The 23,156-nt window shown below is 34.8% G+C and overlaps 2 protein-coding genes and 1 pseudogene across 2 annotated transcripts; 1 reads left to right on the top strand and 2 right to left on the bottom strand.

Moving 5' to 3' along the window:
• Positions 1-329: 329 nt before the first annotated feature.
• LOC116190348 (GDSL esterase/lipase At1g29660-like) lies at positions 330-2,066 on the bottom strand. Its single transcript, XM_031520036.1, has 4 exons — positions 1,662-2,066; positions 1,290-1,410; positions 905-1,139; positions 330-767 (listed from the first exon to the last, which is right to left on the bottom strand). The coding sequence occupies exons 1-4, from the start codon at positions 1,943-1,945 to the stop codon at positions 547-549; spliced, it is 861 nt and encodes a 286-aa protein (XP_031375896.1). The 5' UTR covers positions 1,946-2,066; the 3' UTR covers positions 330-546.
• A 5,265-nt stretch (positions 2,067-7,331) lies between these two features.
• Positions 7,332-13,730, bottom strand: LOC116190347 (annotated as a pseudogene).
• Positions 13,731-14,604: 874 nt separating this feature from the next.
• LOC116190346 lies at positions 14,605-23,156 on the top strand. The gene is made up of 5 exons (XM_031520034.1): positions 14,605-14,631; positions 21,866-22,156; positions 22,256-22,298; positions 22,656-22,706; positions 22,910-23,156. Exons 1-5 carry the CDS (start codon positions 14,605-14,607, stop codon positions 23,029-23,031), a joined length of 534 nt encoding a protein of 177 aa, XP_031375894.1. The 3' UTR covers positions 23,032-23,156.

Below are 23,156 nucleotides of genomic sequence, written 5' to 3'. Positions count from 1 at the left end.
TTGTAACATTTCGACATGGTATACCTCTTACATATAAGACTTTTTCCCATGGTGAGGCACACGCTGTCCTGCAGCCTGGTGATTTTTCTATTCTTTTTTTTTTTTTGCTTTTTTCGGGTGGAAGGTTTTTCTGTTTGAGTATAATGCTGCAGCGTCCAAAATCGACAGTTCAAGGTCAGAGCCAAGCCAACACTCGCGGGATCTAGTCCGACACATTCAAGATTGACGGCACCTAGTGACCATACTAAAATTAGAGAATATTGCTAGTCCAACTCATTCAAGATGAACATAATCTTCTAGAGCGTACGACCCCAACATGTTCTCTTTAGATTACATTCAAACGTGATATTCATTAGATGATTGTTACACACAAATAAATTTAATAGCTCAAATCGAGCCACACTTGATAGCTAAAACAATTAATGTGAACCATGCCAGCCGATTTTTGTCGACCCAGATGACTTATTTTGCCTGGTATGAAGGAACAGACTTACTTTTAATTAAAGGAATGTTCTACAACTAATATTTGATGTAGCCTTGAATTAATTATGGGAGCTGCGCGAGTTGTTTGATGCCATAAGGAGAAGCATCTGATGGTAAAAGCCTGTCGTATGCTCTTGTCGCAAAGGCTTTATTCACCACTTCCGTAGGATGGAATCCATCAAAGTATGCATACAATCCTCGAAGAGGGCAAGGTGGGCGACCTTCAATGCAGATGCCCAGATTTTTCACCAGCTCGCAGCAGGTATCTCGAGGATGCAGAAAAGCTAATAGAAGGATAGAAATTGACGTTAAGAGAGCAGCTAATGCGGCTTTCAACATGTTGAAGAATGAAGTGCAACATAATATTATGCAACAAAACTCCCGTACACCAGCCTGTGCATTGCTACTGAAATAAACGTACCTAATAAAGGGGCGCTCGTGATGGTGATCGCGGTGGTATCTATGTAAGTGAACTTGGCACAAGTTAATTGTCTGTTCAAGTCATTGACAAGGGGTAGCAACTTGTTGCTGAATAGTTGAGCCGCATCGTCCACCATCGAAGAGTTTGCACCAAATCTATTCTTCATTTCTGGGACTTGTCCTATCAGCCCAACACCAAATATAGCCACCTTTCTTGCTCCATAGGAGTATAGACGCTGACATATTAATGGAAATTTTTTTTAAAGGAAAGAAAAAAAGATATAATTGAATGGCAATAGTTATAAAATGTTGCATTTGGTCCCCGAAATTTCTGGTAACCAGGTAGCATCTTGCATAAAATTGTTATTTGATTTTCGAGATCTCACCTTGAGTTGCTCAGAGTACTGCTTCACAAGCACGTCCGCATACTGTTGAGGAGTATACTCTTTACTGGTTGGATAGAATTCAGGCATGAAATAGTTATTCATGTAGTCATTATTGCTGCACCTTCTAATACAATATTTATTCATCGCAGCCAAGAGCATATATCTAACATTAGCTTTCCATACAAGTCATATCTTACAACTAGTTTAAGTTAGCTCGACATTTAGGTGCAGCAAAACACATATTATTGCAAGAAGATCTGTTAATGTTGATGCAAAACTAATTGATAACAACTCAAAACAATTCGCATTTCATCTAGGATTTGGATCAGATCCAACACATGTATATACATGTATATCAAAAATCATAAAGGCGTCATATTATATAAAACATAATTAGAACAAAGGAGACCTATAACATCGGCAACGGTGCGTCCATTGGTGAACCGCCCAGTAGGACCCTTAGGAAAGTCCAGTCCATAAGGATAGTAATTCGGTCGGGCTAGTGTATTGAGGTTGTTATTATTGCCACAGTCGGCGAGTGAGTCCCCGAAGATGAAGTAACAAGGAACTTGCGGTGCTCCTTGAACAAAGTCGTGGAGACACTGAGTAAAGAATAAAAAAGCAAGAAGAATTCTTCGCATACTGTCGAAGCCCATAGAAGATGAAGTCCTCAAGAGAGATCACACATTAAGTGGAAACTTTGAGAAAGTTAAGAGGTTGAAGATAATAATAAGAGGAGCAAAATGATCTCCATGCATATTCTTAGCGAACAGATGTTGCTGGGGGGGGGGGGGGGGGGGGGGGGGGGGGGGGGGGTTGGAACTGCTAGAAAAGATGTGTGCTATTTGTAGGCAAATGCTTGAGCTTTGAGAAGAGCTAGAAATGGAAAATTCTCGAGAAAGGATTCAATGGAATGGGACCCACCCTCAATCTGAAATTAAAAAATCCAAATTCAACTATTAAATATTATTAATGGGCTAATATTTCATGCCCTTTATTATTTATTCCTCGATCAGGTTCATTTCCCACATATCACCTTCCCAAGAAAAAGTATATATATATATATATATATAACTCTTCAAGTCCGGAATTCAATTTTTACTGGTGGAACTCCAGTACCTTTTAGTTTTATTTTTCCTTTTACCTTCTAAACCTATGACCTTTCTTTTACAGAAATATAATATGACTTTAGAATTAGATAAATTTTTTGTACGTTCTAACAAAATCAACTGCAGAAGGGCACACTTATGCCGCCATTAGAAACACCAAAAAAAAAAAGGAAACAAGAAAAAACTACAGAAGGGCATCTTTCTGTTTGGGGTCCATTCAAGTTTTATTGAGCAATTGTGGAAATTACACATGGATATGCAATTTCAATGGGGATGTACAGTTGCACCAGAAAATGAAATGGTGATTTATAGCTTCTGATCGGATAGCGATTAGTGGGAAAGGAATATAAATATGTTAATTTTAGATGGAGAGTAGCGTCACTACGTAAGAGTTTGGCCAAAAGTCGAAGTTGAATAGATTCAAATTGACAAATTTGACTAATTGGGGTGTAATAATTGATTGGTTCCCACGTGTGTGCAGGCGGATTGTTTGGGGCATGAACTACTTTCTGTTAGACACAAATTGATAAACAACAAAAATCTCATTGTTTCCCACTTTCATGCTCGCTCATGCTTTTAACAGTTTTAACTTGATATATAATATAATATAATATAATATAATATATACCCATATCTTCAGTTAGGGCACGCTATATATGGAGAAGACATGTTATATATTCTATACTTGTACACAGATAGTTGTGCAACAGAACGTTCCACGGGCTGCTTTAACATAATTAATTTAGAAAAATACTAGTGTAGTATATGGCCTTTCTTTCCATCACTTGCGTCTGGACTCTTTTCCATCCCTACACTCTTGAATATTCTCGGTCATCGCGACCCTCTCGGCTTTGAGTCTCATCTGTTACCTCCCTATCTCTCGACATTGACCTTAGAATTTATTACGGCCGTTTATTGCACTTGAACTAATAAAGTAATTTTTTAAGTCCGAAAATTAAAATTAATTTTGAATTACAATTAAAATTCTGAGCCGTAGCACTGATGCCAGTACTCTAAACCAAAAAGAAGAGAATTATAGACAAATCGAGAAGCAGTGCACCACAAAAAGTATTTCACAAAGGTGAGATTTGTATATATGTATAGATAGATCAACAAATTAAATAATTTTTAATTTGGTTAAAGCGGTGCAATTCGGTTCAGTTTAATATCGAAATATCGAAATATAGAACTGGATCCGTCTCGTTCACGGGCAAGACCGAATGTTGACGAGAAGATACGTGACCGAAAATTTATGAATAGTCAAAACATCAAGAGTAAATCTTAAAATAATAAAATATCCGACGTTTGTACGGTCATGATTGTATGTTATGGTATCTAAACCCCACACTTGAGGGTAAGCCCAATATAGGTACGTATATAAATAGTAAGCCTTCCATTAATTGAGGGGCTAAGAGAAAAATTCCAAATGAAGACATGCGCGGGAGAATCCGATTCTCTCTCCTTCCCCTCCTCAACTTCTCCGTTCATCACTGGCGCGGCTACCGCTCCTCCCGCCGGCAACCGAAAACCACCACGCCAGTACCTCAACTGGCTTTGACTACATCAATTTACAAGGTCAATTACTACGGTCTTAGTTCAAGATTTTCTTAAACCATCAAAATGATATATACCGACACCTTGTGTATATTATCAGTTTGAACTATTTAATATCCAAAAATACAATAAATCTCAATTAGTTTAGATTTGAACTAGGTCAATTCACCAAGGGGTGAACCTCTCTCAATCGTGAATTTTATATATTTACAAGACGCAAACTCAAAGATTTTTTTTTTGGTAGATAGAAGGGCACTGATACACCTCCTAAACAAGCGACCTCTAGAAACTGCATTTTATAATGGCAAGATCAGCTTGTCTAGTCATTGACCCGATTTCAACAGTGAGTGCCATTATCTTTTTTTTTTTGAGTGTGTACCCAGGTATCCAGAAGCTCATTGGCCCTGACTAATTCAATTCGAGCCGGTTCGGCCCACTAAGAGATAAAATTATCCCAGCGGGGATTTCTCCATGTGTAAGACTCGAACCTGATACCTTACTTAAGACAAACAAGCGTCGAACCGCTTGAATCAACTCATGTTGGTTGCATTTATCTTTTTAAAGACTTAGAAATGTGCGTAACCATTCAAAAACTCGGTAAGTGTAATTTAAGTAACTCATAGCGCGATATTTGAGAATTTTATGGTTTACCAGCTTGTTTTTATAGTTTGTTGAAAGCTATATAAGTTCGGATGAATATTAAATTTGTTTAAATTATCGGAGCTTTTTTTTGTAATATAAATTCTACACATAACTTTGGAATTAAATGAACTTTTTGTAAGTTATAACAAAGTCTTCATTTTGGGTCCAGTAAAGTTTATAGCTCTTATATGAGGAAGGATCTTAATACAATAATATAGTATGCCAATTCAGAATCAAGAGGTCCAAAATTCATTCTTCATCAATGGGACTTATATTGTCTTTTATTTTATTTCCGTTCTTATCATTGTAATAGACTCATGACCTCCCGTATTGACTAGAATGATCATGGCAGGGTTGAAAAGTATCTTTATTTGGCCTTCAATTATATTTTAGTTGTAATGAACTAGGATGCCTTGGTTACAGACTCAAATCAATAATGACATATATTGTTATTATACTAGAGAGGAGGACTAGTGAGGGATAACTTTTCTCTTTCGAAAATATATCCATTGCAGGGATATATGAAAAATTAGTAGTCAATGGATTGGAGAATAAATTTGTAGGTGCAAGTTCCCTTTTTCATCACTAAGCTTAGGAAAACTTCTTTTAATTTCTTTCTCCCTCTTTTATTTCTCCTCAAGCTTCTCTCTCCATCTCGCTCTTGGCACTCTCTATCTCATTTCGCATTCTTATTTCTCTATAAATTTAATTATTAATAATTGATTTTTATTAAAAATATGTCTAATAACTTAAAGCCCAAAAAAGTCTTATATAAACCAACGAGGATAGTTTTGCGCTTATTCCTAAGGCATATGGTTCGATTCGGGGTAAAATTACTGTTCACCGCTTTCATCAGTTCAGGGATTTCAAAGCCCGTCCCCGAGAGCTGTAACCAAAATAAGTAAAGAAACCCGACCCTTATGGTTACGGATTTTTACGGTTCGGTTCTCGGGTTACCCGAGAAAATTATCCGAAGAATCTACATTGTTGGAAAAATCGAAAAAAAATCAACAAAAACTTAAAGCAAGAGTAAGTGACCTTTGTTGATTAGGTAAGGCGAAAGAAAATGAAAAAGAAGAAAGGAAACAAACCGTCGTGAGCTTGAAGAGCGAGGGCGAAAGCGTGACTACAAAACATAGGCGACACTCATTGAGAAGGAAGATGAGGGTTTGCGATTGCAACAAAGAATCGAAGGAGTGAGGACAGTATAAGGTTTTGATGAGGGCTCACTGTGCAGTGGGTTATAGGCAAGCTAGTGGGCTCATTGGGCTAGATTGAGAAAATTAATCATAAAGTAAACTTGGGGCGGGTCCGGGTATTCCGAGTTAAGATTTTGAAACCCATCCCCATCCCCATAACCGAAAAAGACAGAGGAAATCGAACTGAGAACCGAACCATAGTCTAACCAAACTGAAAATTTGGGGCTAGTAAAGGTTGTTCGGTTTTTATCAGACCTACTTATTCCTCTTAAGTAAGGTACGGGTTTGAATCTCTTATGGATAGAGAAAATCCTTTATTGAGAGTGTTTTATTCTTTCATGGGTCGATCTAACTCGAACTAAATTAGCTGAAACCCATTGGACTTCCAGGTACCATAGTATAAAAAAAAAGCCTTGTGGAATTAATTCAAAAACAAATCTTTTCAAACCAAAAAGAAAAGAAAACGAAGATTTACATGACAAAGAAAATATTTATGTCACACCATGCGTAATGCGATACAAATCTAATTATTACAAAATGACTTCCCATTAATTCATCTTACATATCAACATTACAATATGACTCTTTATATCCTAAAAAATCCAATACATTCCCCAAATACAATAATCTTTGCATTCCAAACTATATTCCAAGAATTCAGATAAACAAGTAAGCATATACAGCCTACCTGAGCCGGCTACCGGCACCTGACTGGATCATCATCAAAACTGATGCCTCATTGAGCTGCAACAAAGCTTGTATTGCTGGAGTCAACAAAATCAATGGCTCCATCATTGCTATCCTGGTGTGCCCCCTATTATCACAACAGCAACCCTCCACACTGACAGAGAATGTATTATGTGTAATGGGTATATATACCAGGTAGTATTGTGTCAGAAGAGATAAAAATATTACTTTTGCGAGCAATAATTTCTTCTTTTTTTGTGATATTTCTAAAAATCAATAGGTATATTGGTGAAATCTTATAGACTTATAACATTTCGACATTTCGACATGGTATACTTCTTACATATAAGACTTTTTCCCATGGTGAGACTCATGCTGTCCTGCAGCCTGGTGATTTTTCTTTTCTCTTTTCACTTTTCTTGGGTGGAAGGTAAATTGTTTGAGTATAATGCTTCAGCCTCCGAAATCGTCAGTTCAAGGTCAGAGCAAAGACGACACTCGCCGGATCTAGTCCGACTCATTCAAGAGTGACGGCACCTAGTGATCATACTAAAAAAAGAGAATATTGCTAGTCCGACTCATTCAAGATGAACATAATTTTCTAGAGCGTACAACCCCAAACATGTCCTCTTTAGATTACATCCAAATGTCATCTTCATTAGATGACTGCACATACAGATAAATTTAATAGCTCAAAGCGAGCCACACGTGATAGCTAAAACAATTAATGTGAACTGCACTAGCCTATTTTTGTCGACTCAGATCACTTATTTTGCCTGGTATGAAGGAACGGACTTACTTTTAATTAAAGGCATGTTCTACAAGTAATATTTGATGTAGCCTTGAATTAATCATGGGAGCTGCGCGAGTTGTTTGATGCCATAAGGAGAAGCATCTGATGGTAAAAGCCTGTTGTATGCTCTTGTCGCAAAGGCTTTATTCACCGCTTCCGTAGGATGGAATCCATCAAAGTATGCATACGATCCTCGAAAAGGGCAAGGTGGGCGACCTTCAATGCAGGTGCCCAGATTTTTCACCAGCTCGCAGCAGCTATCTCGAGGCTGCTGAAAAGCTAACAGAAGGATAGGAATTGACGTTAAGAGAGCAGCTAATGTGGCTTTCAATATGTTGAAGAATGAAGTGCAACATAATATTATGCAACAAAACTCCCATACACCAGCCTGTGCTTTGCTACCAAAATAAACGTACCTAATAAAGGGGAGCTTGTGAGGGCGATTGCGGTGGTGTTTACATAAGTGAACTTGGCAGAAGTTAATTGTCTGCTCAAGTCATTGACAAGGGGTAGCAACTTGTTGCTGAATAGTTGAGCCGCATCGTCCACCATCGAAGAGTTTGCACCAAATCTATTCTTCATTTCTGGGACTTGTCCAATCAGCCCAACACCAAATATAGCCACCTTTCTTGCTCCATAGGAATATAATCGCTGACATATTAATGCAAAAAGTTGTTTTTTTAAAGGAAAGAAAAAAGATATAATTGAATGGCAATAGTTATAAAATGTTGCATTTGGTCCCCGAAATTTCTGGTAACCAGGTAGCATCTTGCATAAAATTGTTACTTGATTTTTGAGATCTCACCTCGAGTTGCTCAGAGTACTGCTTCACAAGCACGTCCGCATACTGTTGAGGAGAATAATCTTTACTGGTTGGATAGAATTCAGGCATGAAATAGTTATTTATGTAGTTATTTATATGCATTTTTCTAAGTGCTCTTTCCCTGCAGATTCGTTTGAAGAAATGCTGATGATTCGGGACACTATGTTGAAGTGATTCTTCAGCTGCTCATTCAAGCTCACTCTCTCACCCTGAAAAATAATAATAATAATAATAATAATAATAATAATAATAATAATAATAATAATAACAATAATAATAATAATAATAATAATAACAGAAATAAATGTGGTATTTACAATGCAATACCATGTTTTACAGTCGGCAAAACTTAAAGATTGCAACCACCAAAATGTTGATTTAGTGATAAGCAACTTCGACCCCTGTAAGGAAGAGAATGTTAGTTCGACTCTGGAAGCGTACTTGTTGGCAGAGAGAATCACCTTTCATGCTTGATCTCACAGAATTGCGAGAGTAATGACTTCCATAATTTTACTCATAAAAAAAAACTTAAAGATTGCAATATGAATTGCAAAGCTTAAAGATTGCCCTCTTACTTAATTGATAATCTAATACTATCCTTTTTCGATGCATACGCTCAAGTACCCAAACAATTCAATTCGAAGCTAATGGTTTTTTTTTTAATATTGTATCCGGATAAATCCTGTACCCCTATCATTATATGTGTTAGGGGTGAGAAAATCGGCTCTATTTAGCAGATCAGGTTCACATCGATATTCTCCGTTTTGGTAATATGTTTCCACTCAAGAAATCCATCTATGAATATATTCTATGTTATCTAGCAATATTCTATTGATATCTCCGTGGGATATTACGTTATCTCTAATGATATATTTGATAAATAAATCTATATGTTACTGGTAATCAAATATATTGTCTAGATTGCAATATCTTGATATCGATAATTCAGACACCTATAAATACATCTCTAAGTATCACTAAACTCTGTGTTCAATTCTTTACATTTCTTCAATATATTCGCATTTAAGCATCGGAGAAAGAAATCATGATTTCCTTCTTCCCCTTTTTGCAGGTCCCTCGTGGATACTCAAGGCTTGTAGCCTGCACGTAATCAAGGTTTGAAAATTGAGATCCTAACAATATCAAACTTAAATGATTTGTCTCTTTCATAGAATGCCCCTGCTACAAATTATTCAATTGATAAGCACTATTAGATTAACAATTAAAATAATATATTTCAAGCATTACTAATCTATACTCTCTCACGTCCCTGTCTTCCCTATATCGATTTCCTCAGTTCCACAATTCCTTATTTTTAGTTTTATTTCCCCCTACCTTTCTCGGCATATTTTGTGCACAATTTTTTTTACATATCTTCTTTTGTCTTTTTGCATTTTCATTTAAATTTTCGATGAACGATGGACTAAATATTCCAAAAAGTGATTATTTTGTTAATTATACCATTAATACATATATATATATATACAAACTATTTATCTCTCCTAGATCAATTATATTAACAAAGGACCTTCCTTTGTTGTTACTTTCCTTTCCCAAAACGTCCTTACAAAAATAATTTCAAATAATACAAACCATAAAATAAGGGTTAAAATTATAAATTAAAGAATAATTACCACATCCAATCCTTTTTTTTCCCCTCTCTCTCCCTGCAAGCCCGTTGGCCACTTCTCTTCATCCTTCAGACTTTGGGCAAATTACAAAAAAACCCAAATTTTGTAAAATGTCTCAGTTTTGTCCTAAATTTTGCTTTGTAACAAAAAAAACCATAAGTTTTCTAAAATGTCTCAAAAATGACCTCCGTTATAACTTCCGTCAATTTTTGCCTACGTGTGACCTACGTGGACTGTTAAAGGGACCCACTAGCCTACGTGTGACCTACGTGGACTGTTAAAGGGACCCACCATCAGCAGCAAAAATTGACAGAAGTTATAACGGAGGTCATTTTTGAGACACTTTAGAAAACTTATGGTTTGTTTTGTTACAAAACAAAATTTAGGACAAAATTGAGACATTTTACAAAATTTGGATTTTTTTTGTAATTTACCCTCAGACTTTTAATAAATATAATTGTTTTTAAAAATATTAAAATTTCTGCATGACATTATATCGATTGGATTTAGTTATAATTATTCTTATAATTTTTTAATTTTAATTCATATTTACTTTTAATTTATTTAACTTTAAGTCATAGTTACTTTTAATTTATAAATTATGCATATACCGTCAATTAACTGCTAATTACTGCTAATTAACTAACAATATTATAATAACATTTCACTCAAAGTGTGTACGATTTATTCCGCGCTTAACACGGTTAACCTCCAAAAGTATTTTAGTTACTTTTGTAAGTAAATGTATATTATTTTGCTTTAAAATTGATTCAATTTTTGCATTTTATAATTAACTTCTAAAATTGTCTGCACAATTGCGAACGGTTAGACAAGAATCTCACCAAATGTGTATATGTATTTACCATCAAATTAGACCTATATAGGGAACAATGATAGTACTGATGAAATAAAATTCTACAGTTTAATGTGAGCTTCTGTGGTTAGTAACTCGATACAAATCATATGACTAGAAAGATGCATCAAGATTCATTTATGTGTACTGGCTTGCTCATTTCATCAAAAATTCAATCCTTGAAAGATGCATGGACAATGCTTATATCCATTTGCATGTACATAGGCTATTCCCTTTATCTTTCTTAATAGATATGGATCAGGTCAGAAATTGATATTCCCACAACTAGTGCATATATATTTCACAAGAATTTTTTCGGATTATAATGGAGGCCAATACCATATATAATAAGGAAATAAAATACTTAATATGGGGACACAGATAGTTCTACCATGAGAATCGACGAGGGGAGACTAAAACCTAATATGAAATCCTTAGGTTTAAAATACCTAATATGGAAATAAAATACCTAATATGGAAATAAAATATGGAAATACCTAATATGGACATAAAATACCTAATATGGAATCCTTTCCCACAACTAGTGCATATATATTTCACAAGAAATTTTTTCGGATTATAATGGAGGCCAATATCATATATAATAAGGAAATAAAATACTTAATATGGGGACACAGATAGTTCTACCATGAGAATCGACGAGAGGAGACTAATACTTAATATGAAATCCTTAGGTTTAAAATACCTGATATGGAAATAACATATGGAAATAAAAAACCTAATATGGAATTCTCACCCCGTTTGGTTTTGCAATCGAGTTTTTAAAATTTTAAATCTAACTTTAACTCAACTCACTACAGAACAAAAATCAATAATATAAATATTACTTTTCCATTTTTCTTCAATTTTTTAATAATTGAATTCAATATTAATACTAAATTATCTCAACTATCAATTATATTGTCCATAAGTCAACGGCACAATCATTATTTTTCCCTCAAATATTCATTACTTTTTCACATTTTTTCTCATAATTCAACAATACAATCATTACAATCATTACAACCCAATTAAAATCAAAATTCAACTCAACTTAACTCTAAAATCAAACAATCCAATACATATATATTTCACAAGAAATTTTTTTGGATTATAATGGTGGCCAATACCATATATAATAAGGAAATAAAGACCTAATATGGGGACACAGATAGTTCTACCATGAGAATCGACGAGATGAGACTAATACCTAATATGAAATCCTTAGGTTTAAAATACCTAATATGGAAATAAAATATTTAATATGGAAATAAAATATGGGAATAAAATATGGAAATAAAATACCTAATATAATGTTTAACCATATGTTCCTCTCGCCATGTTCCTCAATTATAAACAAAAAAATTCAAATAAACAAAGAAGCTATTTGATTATAAGATATATGTATAATTAATCCGACGTCTCTCGGAGATATCTAGGCAAAATTGTTATTTATAGCCAAATAGGGCTTCATCTATAATTTAGAGTCTTATTTTCCTCATGATCTCTGGAATTGAAATTTAAGGAAGTAATGTAAAGATTTCAATGCACGTACATCGCTTCCCGTATACTAAATATAATGATTAAATACTTATTTAAGCAGCATTATGTGCACTTGATCCCAAAATATGAGTTATGGACTGTGCTATGTACCTGTTGCATCCCGGTTTCATCCCGAATTCCCGATGAAGATGATGCATAATTCACTCCCTTTCGGACATCTGCTCCCGTTAAATTTGCAAAGGCGGAATGAAGTGATCAAAACCCAAAAGTTCACCTGCACATATCTAACCGAAAACTGATCACTTTTCAATTAATCTCGTCTCCACTACTGGCATTCAAGAATTTGTAAATGCGAAACCTTCTAATACAACTATTATTCATGACAGCCAAGAGCATATATCGAACATTAGCTTTCCATACAAGTCATGTCTTACAACCAGTTTATGTTAGCTCGACATTTGGGTGCAACAAAACACATATTATTGCGAGAAGATCTGTTAATGTCGATGCAAAACTAATTGATAACAACTCAAAACAATTCGCATTTCATCTAGGATTTGGATCAGATCCAACACAAATATACATGTATATCAAAAATCATAAAGGTGTCATATTATATAAAACATAATTAGAACAAAGGAGACCTATAACATCGGCAACAGTGCGACCATTGGTGAACTGCCCAGTAGGACCCTTAGGGAAGTCCACTCCATAAGGATAGTAATTCGATCGGGCTAGTGTTTTGAGGTTATTGTTGTTGCCACAGTCTGCGAGTGAGTCCCCGAAGATGAAGTAACAAGGAGCTTGCGGTGCTCCCCAAACAAAGTCGTGAAAACACTGAGTAAAGAATAAAAAACCAAGAAGAATTCTCCGCATACTGCCGAAGGCCATTGAAGATGAAGCCTTCAAGAGAGATCGCACGTTAAGTGGAAACTTTGAGAAAGCTAAAAAAGTTGAAGTTAATAATAAGAGGAGATGACAAACATATATAGCAACTCATGAGAAGGCGGGGGCGGGGGGTTAGGGTTTTAGGATTTTAGGGTTTGGGAAAAGCTAGAAATAGAAAATTTTCCAGAAAGGATTCAATGGAATGGCGCCCACCCTCAATTTGAAATTAAAAAATATAAATTCAATTATTAACATTAATAAGGTAATATTTCACGCCCGTTTATTATTTACTCTTCTATTAGGTCCATTTTCCTCATATCACCTTCCTAAGAAAAAGCATATATATATATATATATATATATATACTCTTCAAGTCCGGGATTCGATTCTCACTGGTGGAACTCCAATACCCACGTGTAATAATTGATTGGTGCCCACGTGTGTGCAGGCGGATTGTTTGGACATGAACTACTTTCTGTTAGACACAAATTGATAAACAACAAAAATCTCATTGTTTCCACTTGCATGCTCGATCATGCCTTAACAGTTTCAACTTGATATATAATATAATATATACCCATATCTTCAGTTAGGGCACACTATATATGGAGAAGACATGTTATACAGTCTAGAACGTTCCACGGGCTGCTTTAACATAATTAATTTAGAAAAATACTAGTACAGTACATGGCCTTTCTTTCCATCACTTTTGCTTCTGGACTCTTTTCCATCCCCACACTCTCGAATATTCTCGGTCATCGCGACCCTCTCGGCTTTGATTCTCATCTGTTACCTCCCTATATCTCGACATTGACCTTAGTTTTTATTTGTTTATTGACATCCTAAATTTTTTCATTGCATTGAAAAGCATGACATCTAAAAGCTCAATATCCAATCCATGAACTTTGGAAAACCAAAGCCTTTATTGGTCGGCTTTTATTCATCTCAAATGATTTTTGTACAAAAGATAATTATGATATGGATAAGGATTAGACCAAAAGAATTGGTGATTCTACAGCCGTTGGCATCCAAAAACAATCATCACTATTATTTTATTTCTGACCATCATATCTTCTTACATAAAATCCTAACTATACACGTGTCTTAAATTATTTTAGTTTAAGATTCAGTTCTGACGGTTTAATTATCCATATTTTCAGCCATATACATCTAGTCGTACAATTGAATAATTTAGTTTCTTTACTTCCCCTATTATTTTCTGCATGTAAAGATTCGCAGATTATTGAGCCCATACATATTGATTTGAATAACAGCTGCTATGTACGTACTAGCCATGATCAAGCGTCAGAAGCATGACGCTTTTGCTTGAGATAAAAAGATGTTAATGAAGTGGGATATTGATATTGTTGTATGCTAATTAAGAGATCTCAAGAGAAATATTGATCCATCTTTATTTGAGAGGTAAGCGGGTTGCTTCGATTAAGCTCAATATCTATATTTTATATTATTGGTAGAATTTATTAAGGCCGTTTATTACTCTTGAACTAATAAAGTATTTTTTTTAAGTCCGAAAATCAAAATTAATTTTGAATTAAAATTAAAATCTGAGCCTTATCACTGGTGCCCGTACTCTAAACCAAAAAGAAGAGAATTATAGACAAACCGAGAAGCAATGCACCACAAGAAGTGTTTCACAAAGGTGAGATTTGTATATGTGTACAGATAGATTAACAAATTAAATAATTTTTAATTTGGTTGAAGCGTTGAAATTCAGTTCAGTTTAATAAATATTGAGCTGCATCCGTCTCCTTCTCAGGCGAGACCAAATGTGGACAAGAAAATATGTGGCCGAAAGTATATGGATAGTCAAAAAATCAGGGGGAATCTTAAAGTAATAAAATATAATACGCTTGTACGGTAATGATTGCATGTTAGGAATCTGACGGTCAATAATAAAATAATTGCGGTGGTTGTTTTTTTGCACCAATCACTGTAGCATCACCCCCAAGAGAATAAGGTCGGAAATTGTTTTTACGGACCCAATGGGCTCGGCCCAAGGTATCTAAAGCCCACACTTGAGGGCAAGCCCAACATAGGTACGTATATAGATAGTAAGCCTTCCATTAATTGAGGGCTAAGAGAAAAATTCCAAATGAAAGCATGGGCGGGAGAATCCGATTCTCTCTCCATCCCCTCCTCAACTTCTCCGTTCATCGCTGGCGCGGCCACTGCTCCTCCCGCCGGCGACAGAAACCACCAAGCCAGTACCTCAATTGGCTTTGACTGCATCAAGTTACAAGGTCAATTACTACGGTCATTGTTCAAGATTTTCATAAACCATCAAAATGATATACCGACATATCGTGTGAATTATCAATCTGTACTACTTGATATCCAAAAGTACAATGGATGTCAATTTGTTCAGGTTTGGACTAGGTCAATTCATCAAGGGGTGAACCTCTCTCAATCGTGGATTTTCTATATTCAAAAGAACCCGAGACCTTTTCTTTCCTTTTTGGTAGACAGAAGGGAAGATGCACGGATACACCTAAACAAGCCACCTCTAGAAACTGAATTTTATAATGGCAAGATCAGCTTATCTAGTCATCGATCCGATTTCAATAGTGAGTGTCTTTATCTTTTTTTTTCGGTGTGTATCCAAGTATGTGGAAACTCATCAGTCCTAACTAATTTAATTCGAGTCGGGTATATCCACTAAGAGATAAAAATTCTTCTAGCGTAGATTTCTCCATACACAAGACTCGAACTCGAGACCTTCCTTAAGATGATTAAGCGTCGAACTGCTTCAATCAACCCACGTTGGTTGCCTTTTATCTTTTTAAAGACTAAGAAATGTGCGTAACCATTCAAAAACTTGGTAAGTGTAATTTAAGTAACTTATAGTGCGATATTTGCGAATTTTATGGTTTGTCAGCTTGTTTTTATAGTTTGTTGAATCAGACAGGTTTCCAACTGGAATATGATAAATCTCTATCTCTTAAGTTACATTAAATAATTGTTTGACTTTAGCTTTTATAGAGATTCTACATGAGAGGTAATTAAAAGAATATATCTCGCACAAAGGATAACGTGAAGGGTGCACTTATTTATAGAAGAGCGGAATACAATAGATATTAGAGATTTCACACAATCACCCAAAACAACATCAAATTAGATATTTTGATAACCTTTATTATTTCGAATACTCCCCTCAAACACATCGGGTGAGATCCGACGTTGAACTTGAACATCATCTGAGTGAAGCACGTCGTGAGGAGGCCCTCGGTGAAATCAAATGCAGATGCGATGACTTGCATTAGAAGCTGCTTCCCAAAGTTAAAAGATAGCAACCAAACGTTGATCTACTGAGCTGGGCTTGTTAGAAAGTTGGGCTGTGATGGGCCAAGAGATGTGGGCCTGCATGAGATGAGGCACTGGCGTTGCTGGCGATGGGACTCCGTTATTTATTTTTATAACTTTTCTTCATGGATATGGGACTCCATTATTTCTTATTATAACATCTCTTGACATTTTTCTGTACAAGATCATACAAATTTGAAAATAATGTGAAGACTATGAAAAAGTACGAAAAGTGATATTATGTGTACTGCTCCATGCAGTAATGAGATCGTATATCTAATTATATGTAACTCGAATTTATGCAAAGATAACCGGAGTAGCAGTCCTTGACGATGACCTCAACAGAAGCCGTGGAAATCAGTGGTGCGCCATGTCGACCTTCAAATATTTCCACATTTTAGAGATAGAGGTCAAGGAAAACAAATAATTTATGTGAGTCCAATCTCAATTAAATTTGAAAGCTATACAAGTTCAGATGAATATTCAATTTGTTTAAATTATTGGAGCTTTTTTTGTAATATAAATGCACACACAACTTTGGAATTAAATAAGCTTTTTGCAAGTTATAACAAAGTCCACAGGGAGTGGACTTCTTCCTTTTGGGTCAGTAAAGTCTAATATAGCTCTTATATGAGGAAAGGATCTTAATACAATAATATAGTATGCCAATTTAGAATCAAGAGGTCCCAAATTCATTTTCTTTCCTATCATTGTAATAGATTCATGGATCTCCCATATTGAGTAGAATGATCATGGCAGTGCTGAAGAGTATCTTTATTTGGCTTTCGATTATATTTTAGTTGTAATGAACTAGGATGCCTAGGTTACAGAGTCAAATCAATAATGCATATATTGTTATTATACTGGAGAGAAGGACCAGTGGTGTATAACTTTTCTCTTTCAAAAATATATCCTTTGCAGAAATATATGAAAAATTAGTAGTCAATAGATTGGAGAATAAATTGGTAGTTGCAAGTTCCCCTTTTCATCACTAAGCTTAGGAAAACTTCTTTTAATTTCTTCCTCCCTCTTTCATCTGTCTCCTCAAGCTTCTCTCTCCATCTCGCTCTTGGTACTCTCTATCTCATTTCGCATTTTATTTCTCTATTAATTTAATTTTTAATAATTGATTTTTATTAAAATATGTCTAATAAGTTAAAGCCCGAAAAAGTCTTATATAAACCAACAAGGACGGTTTTGCGCTTATTCCTAGGGCTGATCATGGTTCGGTTCGGGGCAATTTCGGGGTAAAATTATAGTTCACTGCTTTCATCGGTTCAAGGATTTCAGGACCCATCCCCGAGAACCAACCGAAATAAGTAAAAAAAACCAACCCTTACGATTACAAACTTTTACATTTCGGTTCTCGAGTTACTCGAGAAAATTATTCGAAGACATCTACGCTGTTGGAAAAAATGAAAAAAAATCAACGAAAACTTAAAGCAAGAACAGGCAATCTTTATTAATTAACTAAGGTGAAAGACAATTAAAAGAAGAAAGGAAACGAACCTTCGTGAGCATGACCACAGAGCAGATGCGACACTCAATGAAAAGGGAGATGAAGGTTTGCAATTACAACAAAGAAGTGGAGGAGTGAGGATAGTCTAAAGTTTTGAAGGGTTTTGATAAGGGCTTACTGGGTAGTGGGCTATAGGCAAGCTTAGTGGGCTCATTGGAATGGGTTGAGAAAATTAATTATAATGCAAATTTGGGGCTGATCGGGCTATTCGAGGTTATGATTTTGAAACCCGTCCCCATCCCCATAACCGAAAAAGACAGAGGGGATCGAATCGTAATCGTAATCTAACCTAATTGAAAATTCAGGCCGAGTAAAGGTGGTTTAGATTGGATTTTCGAGGCAGTCGATTTTTTTTATCAACCCTACTTATTCTCCTAAAATAAGGTTCAGGTTCGAGTCTCTTGTGAATAAAGAAAATTCTTGATTGGGAGTTTTTACTTTTTAATGGGCCGATTTAGCTCGAATTGAATTAGTCAGAACCCATTAGACTTCCAAATACCATAGTACACATAGGAAAAAAAAGTCTTGTAGAATTAATTCAAAAACAAAACTTTTAAAGCAAAAAAGAAAAGAAAACAAAGATTTACACGACAAAGAAAATATTTATGTCACACCATGCGATACAAATCTAATTATTTCAAAATGACATCCCATTAATTCATCTTACATATCAACATTACAATATGACTCTTTATATTCTCAAAATCCAATACATTCCCCAAATACAATAATCGTTGCATTCCAAACTATATTCCAAGAATTCAGATAAACAGGTGAACATATATTCACAAAATCCTTAACATCTATTAAAATATATAAAAGCTGACAAGCGCTTATGAGGATTTGTATTTTCAAAACCCTCAACTTGTGATTAATCGCCTTTTGGATTGCTTGGAGAATTTAATTCTTCAAAGAGATTCATGTATTTATCCATAGGAAGCTCAACCGTGGATATATATCTTTTCATGTTGCCAAGTTCATGCACTTTGTTATCATATTCAACGAATTTAATTTCTATGGCTGGGATTCATGCATTTCAATTTTTAATTCTGATTAAATCAATTTTTTCTATATTTTATTTGTAATAATATTCATTGAATTTTGAAAATATGTTCATATTATTTGTAGATATCAATATATAATTGTGAGTCTTTTTTGAAAAATTAAAAGATTTCTTGATAATTTAAAATAACTCATCAAGATACGTTATTGTTTTTTGAATTCGACGCACTACATTTCCTGTAATAAGTAGACTTAAAATTCAGCTTATAAGTGTCTTTCTTTTTTCTTTTTTCTTTTTTAGTTTTTTCTACACATTACTCTCACACGATATCTCTGTTAGGTAGATTTAATGCATTTATATTTTTTATGCACTAAATTTCCTATAAATAGTAGAATTTAAAATTCAGTTTATAAGTCTTTTATTTTATTTTTTTGGTGTTTCCTACACCTTAATATTATACGAAATATGGGTAGATTTAATGTATATATGTATATGTGTTGTTGTATTTCCATAAAACTATGTATACTTGTTTATCATGTTTCACTCACAATTCATGGTGATAAATCTACTCAGTACATAATTTCTTTTATTTCTATTTATTAGTGTCACATGCATTGATTTTATATATTTGATTAGAAAAGAATTGATAAAATATTATCGCACAATATATGGGTATCCCCTAATTTTGAGTAAACTAACAATATTCAAACCAAACAACCCCTTGCTTTATCTAGGATCTAGGAGTCATTTCTTATTAATGAATAAGATAAAACGGTAAACGGCAAAATTGACAGTAGAGAATTCTCAATGGAAGGTTCATGAGAGCATTCTTTGAAACTCTTGGGATCACAGAAAGGGACAGAAAGACCACTCAAGATGAGGGGCTTATTTAAATTAAATTGAATTACAAGGACTTAATGTAATAAATTTCAGAGTTGAGGACGAGATCTCTAATTTATTTGCTTTTTTTTATTTTACGGAAGAGTATACTAACACCACTAATTTCTTTTACAGTGGACACGAGCCAATATCTTTGTCATTGGATTTCAATAGAGAAACCTCGGCCTAGCGATATTTATGAAAAATGATGATTTCCCACAAAACTCGATTGCACCCTAGGAATAGGATCAGTCCGTAGCAGTTTGTATTATTTCCGAGCCAGCCAATTCATTGAAAAATTCAAATTTATAATTTAGAAATTATATTAAACAAACAAAAAGGTCCGAATCAAATTAATTAAATAATAAATAAAAATAAAAAAGAAAAAAGAAAAAGAAAAAGAAAAGCCCTTTACCCTAGAAAACCCAATCAGATCAATAAAAAAATTAAAAAAGGCAAAAGGTCAAATTTGGTCATCAATCTTTAACTCTTTTTCTATCTTAGTCCTAAACATTTTCTTTGACTGGATTTCGTCCTCAATCTTTTTCGCGCAGTATGAGTTCGGTCCTTCCATCCACTTTCCCTAACATGTATATTCGTCAAATGAGAGTGCGCCACGTGTGCGACAGATCACTGCTATTTTAAACCGGTTATTATAGAGCAAATCCGATTCTTTTTTTAATCAGAACCGTAAACCGAACTAAGATATTTCCAGCTTTGTTATGATTCCAGCCATCGCTTCTCTTTCATCGTCTCATGCATTAACAGATGGCTGGAATCCTAAAAGAACCGAAAATATCTTAGTCCGGTTTCCATATCTAATTAAAAAAAGTATCGGATTTGCTCTATAATAACCGGTTTAGAATAACAGTGATTTGTCGTGCATGTGGCGCACTCTCATTTGACGACTATACATGTCAGGGAAAATTGACAGAATTTTGGACGGAAGGACTGAACTCATACCGAGCGAAAAAAATTGAGGACGAAATCCAGCAAAAAAAAAAGGTTTAGAACTAAGATAGAAAAAGAGCTAAAGGTTGAGGACCAAATTTGATCTTTTCCCATTAAAAAAGATCCCTAATTGACAATTCAATCGGTGTACCCATCCTTCGAGAGCCTCTTCCATGCGCACCCCATTAAACAAAAAAAGAAACCCTAATTACAATTCCTCTACAGACAGATCGAATCAAACCACAATCACAACTCCATATATAATATATATATATATATATATATATATGAAAATAAAGTGCCGAACTAAATTTTTACACCACCACATTATCAAAAATAAAAAAATGGAGCTCTCTCGCGATGCTACGTCGTCATTTATATAGTAAGGAAATATTTATCTACGGGAGAAATATATATTTGTAATAGTTTCTTATTTATCTATGTAGTGTAATATATAGATTATATCCATATATGGCCCCATGGAATATGTATATGAATACACAAGGCAATAATATACAGTGGAATATATACAATGAAATATATTTCAATTAAGGGTATATTAGTGGAATTAGGAAAAGTGGAGTATACAATGGAATATATTTTCAATAAGCGCACATTAGTGGAATATACTCTGATAAGGGTACCTGAAATATTTAATGTAATATAGTCCATCATTTAGATATATCGTAATATTACTTAACTATAATTCTAGTCTAATGTTTTAACAGATGAGAATTTTTTTAAATAATTATGCATATATATTTGGTCGTCTAGCACTAAGATTCATACCTGAAGTTAGCTTTTTTCTGCTCACGCAGGTTTGAAGTTAGGTTTCTTCTTCAGTTCAACGAGGTTCATAACATATTTATTATTTCATAAATGATTTCATTTATTGCAGGTAAAATAATATTTCTTTCATTGATTTTTTTTTTCACATTCATCAAGTTTTCCTATTTTCATTAAAATTATTCAGTCATTCCACCGCATTAAAATTTAGTTGTTATTTTATACTATTGCGATCTTTTCAATTATTATGAGTTGGCACTACCTATTCATTAAGCGTTTAGATAGTTGTCTTACTCATGATTGTCAGAATCGCGATTCGAATCATAGAATCGTACGATTCTAGGATTCGAAAGAGAGTCACCGATTCCGATTCCACGGGATGAGTCGGGACGGTACAATCGGTGGTGAATCAGACGCTGATTCGCAAAATTGCAGAATCGGACCGATTTTGCGATTCTGGGTTCAGGCCAGAGTCGGGCCAAGCCCAGGCCCAGAAGCTGGCGAAGCCCAAGCCTCAACACTTTTCTTTATCCCTCTCTTCCCCCTCCCTTTCTTCTTTCTTTCCAATCGGGTTTTCCGATTTTCCCCAATTTCTTCCATGCTTCTAGTCCAAGCTTTGACCAGTTTGCCCTAAATCTTCGAGTCTTCGACGAGTTCTGCCCTAAATCTTCCAACCAGCTAGCTTCTCCGCTTTTCCAAGCTTTGATTGGACCGAGCTTCAACCAGGTACGATAACTTCTCCGAGTTTCGATTCTTAGCTCTAATTCAACCTGTACTCCGAGCTTCCACCTGTATTCTCTCTTAGGTACCTTCTCCAAGTGGCAGGTACCTTCTCGACTGTTCCGAGCTTCGACCGGGGGCAGGGCAGGTATATTACCTTCTCCAAACTTCGATTCTGAGCTCTAATTCTCCCTTCCCCAAACTCATGCTTGCTCGATTGAGCCGATTTTGTACTCTCTCTCTCTCTTTCTCTTTGTAGCCAGTCTATCTTCGATTTTGGGCAGTGGGTAGTGTATCTTCGATTCTGTACATATAGATGCTTATGAAATATAGTTGTAGCATATAGGTGTTTATGAAACATATTTAGTATAGAGGTACAGTGGTTACCTTAGCTTTGTTCTTTTTTCTTTGCATATATACTTCTGGAGATGGGTTTAGTTCTGTTAAGAGGTTCTAGAGCAGTGGAGTGGTCTTGTTATTTTCATTTAACATCGCTCCTTGACAGGTTTTGAGAAAAGTAGATTCTTTGAGGAAGAAGGTGATTTCTTTTGGCAAGGTACATGCCTCTCATTGTGCAAAGGTTAATCCCCAGTCTGTACATATTTTCAGAATATCCTATAACCAGTTTAAATTTGTTACAGATGCCTTGTGCTTTTAAGACTTATTATTGATTTGTGGTCTTTTTTGAATGAACAATGATTGATTTTTCCTGCTCAGGAAAGTATGATACATATATATATGTTATTTTTTTAATTACAGGTAGAATCTTACGATTCATGATTCAATTCTACTATTCACAATTCTACGACCCTCGATTGATTTTAGGTAGAATCATGATTCTGACAACCTTGGTCTTACTCCTATTGTATTATTTGGTTTGAAGAATTTTCTATTCTATTGAAGAGCTTTGATTATTATGTAAGATGCAAATTTTGTTAAGATGACCATTGTGATTGTGTAAGCTATCAAACATTGAGTTGAATATAATATTGATAGTAAAAAATAA

Source organism: Punica granatum, unplaced genomic scaffold (genome assembly GCF_007655135.1).
Source record: "Punica granatum isolate Tunisia-2019 unplaced genomic scaffold, ASM765513v2 Contig00424, whole genome shotgun sequence".
NCBI classification, from domain to species: Eukaryota; Viridiplantae; Streptophyta; class Magnoliopsida; order Myrtales; family Lythraceae; genus Punica; species Punica granatum.
This window is presented reverse-complemented; position numbering and strand designations above follow the sequence as displayed.

Coding starts and splice junctions, on each gene's coding strand:
- LOC116190348 (XM_031520036.1), bottom strand. CDS start 1,945: ATGGGCTTCGACAGTATGCGAAGAATTCTTCTTGCTTTTTTATTCTTT. Junction 1,411..1,661: donor TATGTTTTATATAATATGAC/GCCTTTATGATT, acceptor TTGTATTAGAAG/GTGCAGCAATAATGACTACA. Junction 1,140..1,289: donor AGTACTCTGAGCAACTCAAG/GTGAGATCTCGA, acceptor TTAATATGTCAG/CGTCTATACTCCTATGGAGC.
- LOC116190346 (XM_031520034.1), top strand. CDS start 14,605: ATGCACCACAAGAAGTGTTTCACAAAG. Junction 22,157..22,255: donor TTGGACCGAGCTTCAACCAG/GTACGATAACTT, acceptor TCCAAGTGGCAG/GTACCTTCTCGACTGTTCCG. Junction 22,707..22,909: donor AGGTGATTTCTTTTGGCAAG/GTACATGCCTCT, acceptor TTTTAATTACAG/GTAGAATCTTACGATTCATG.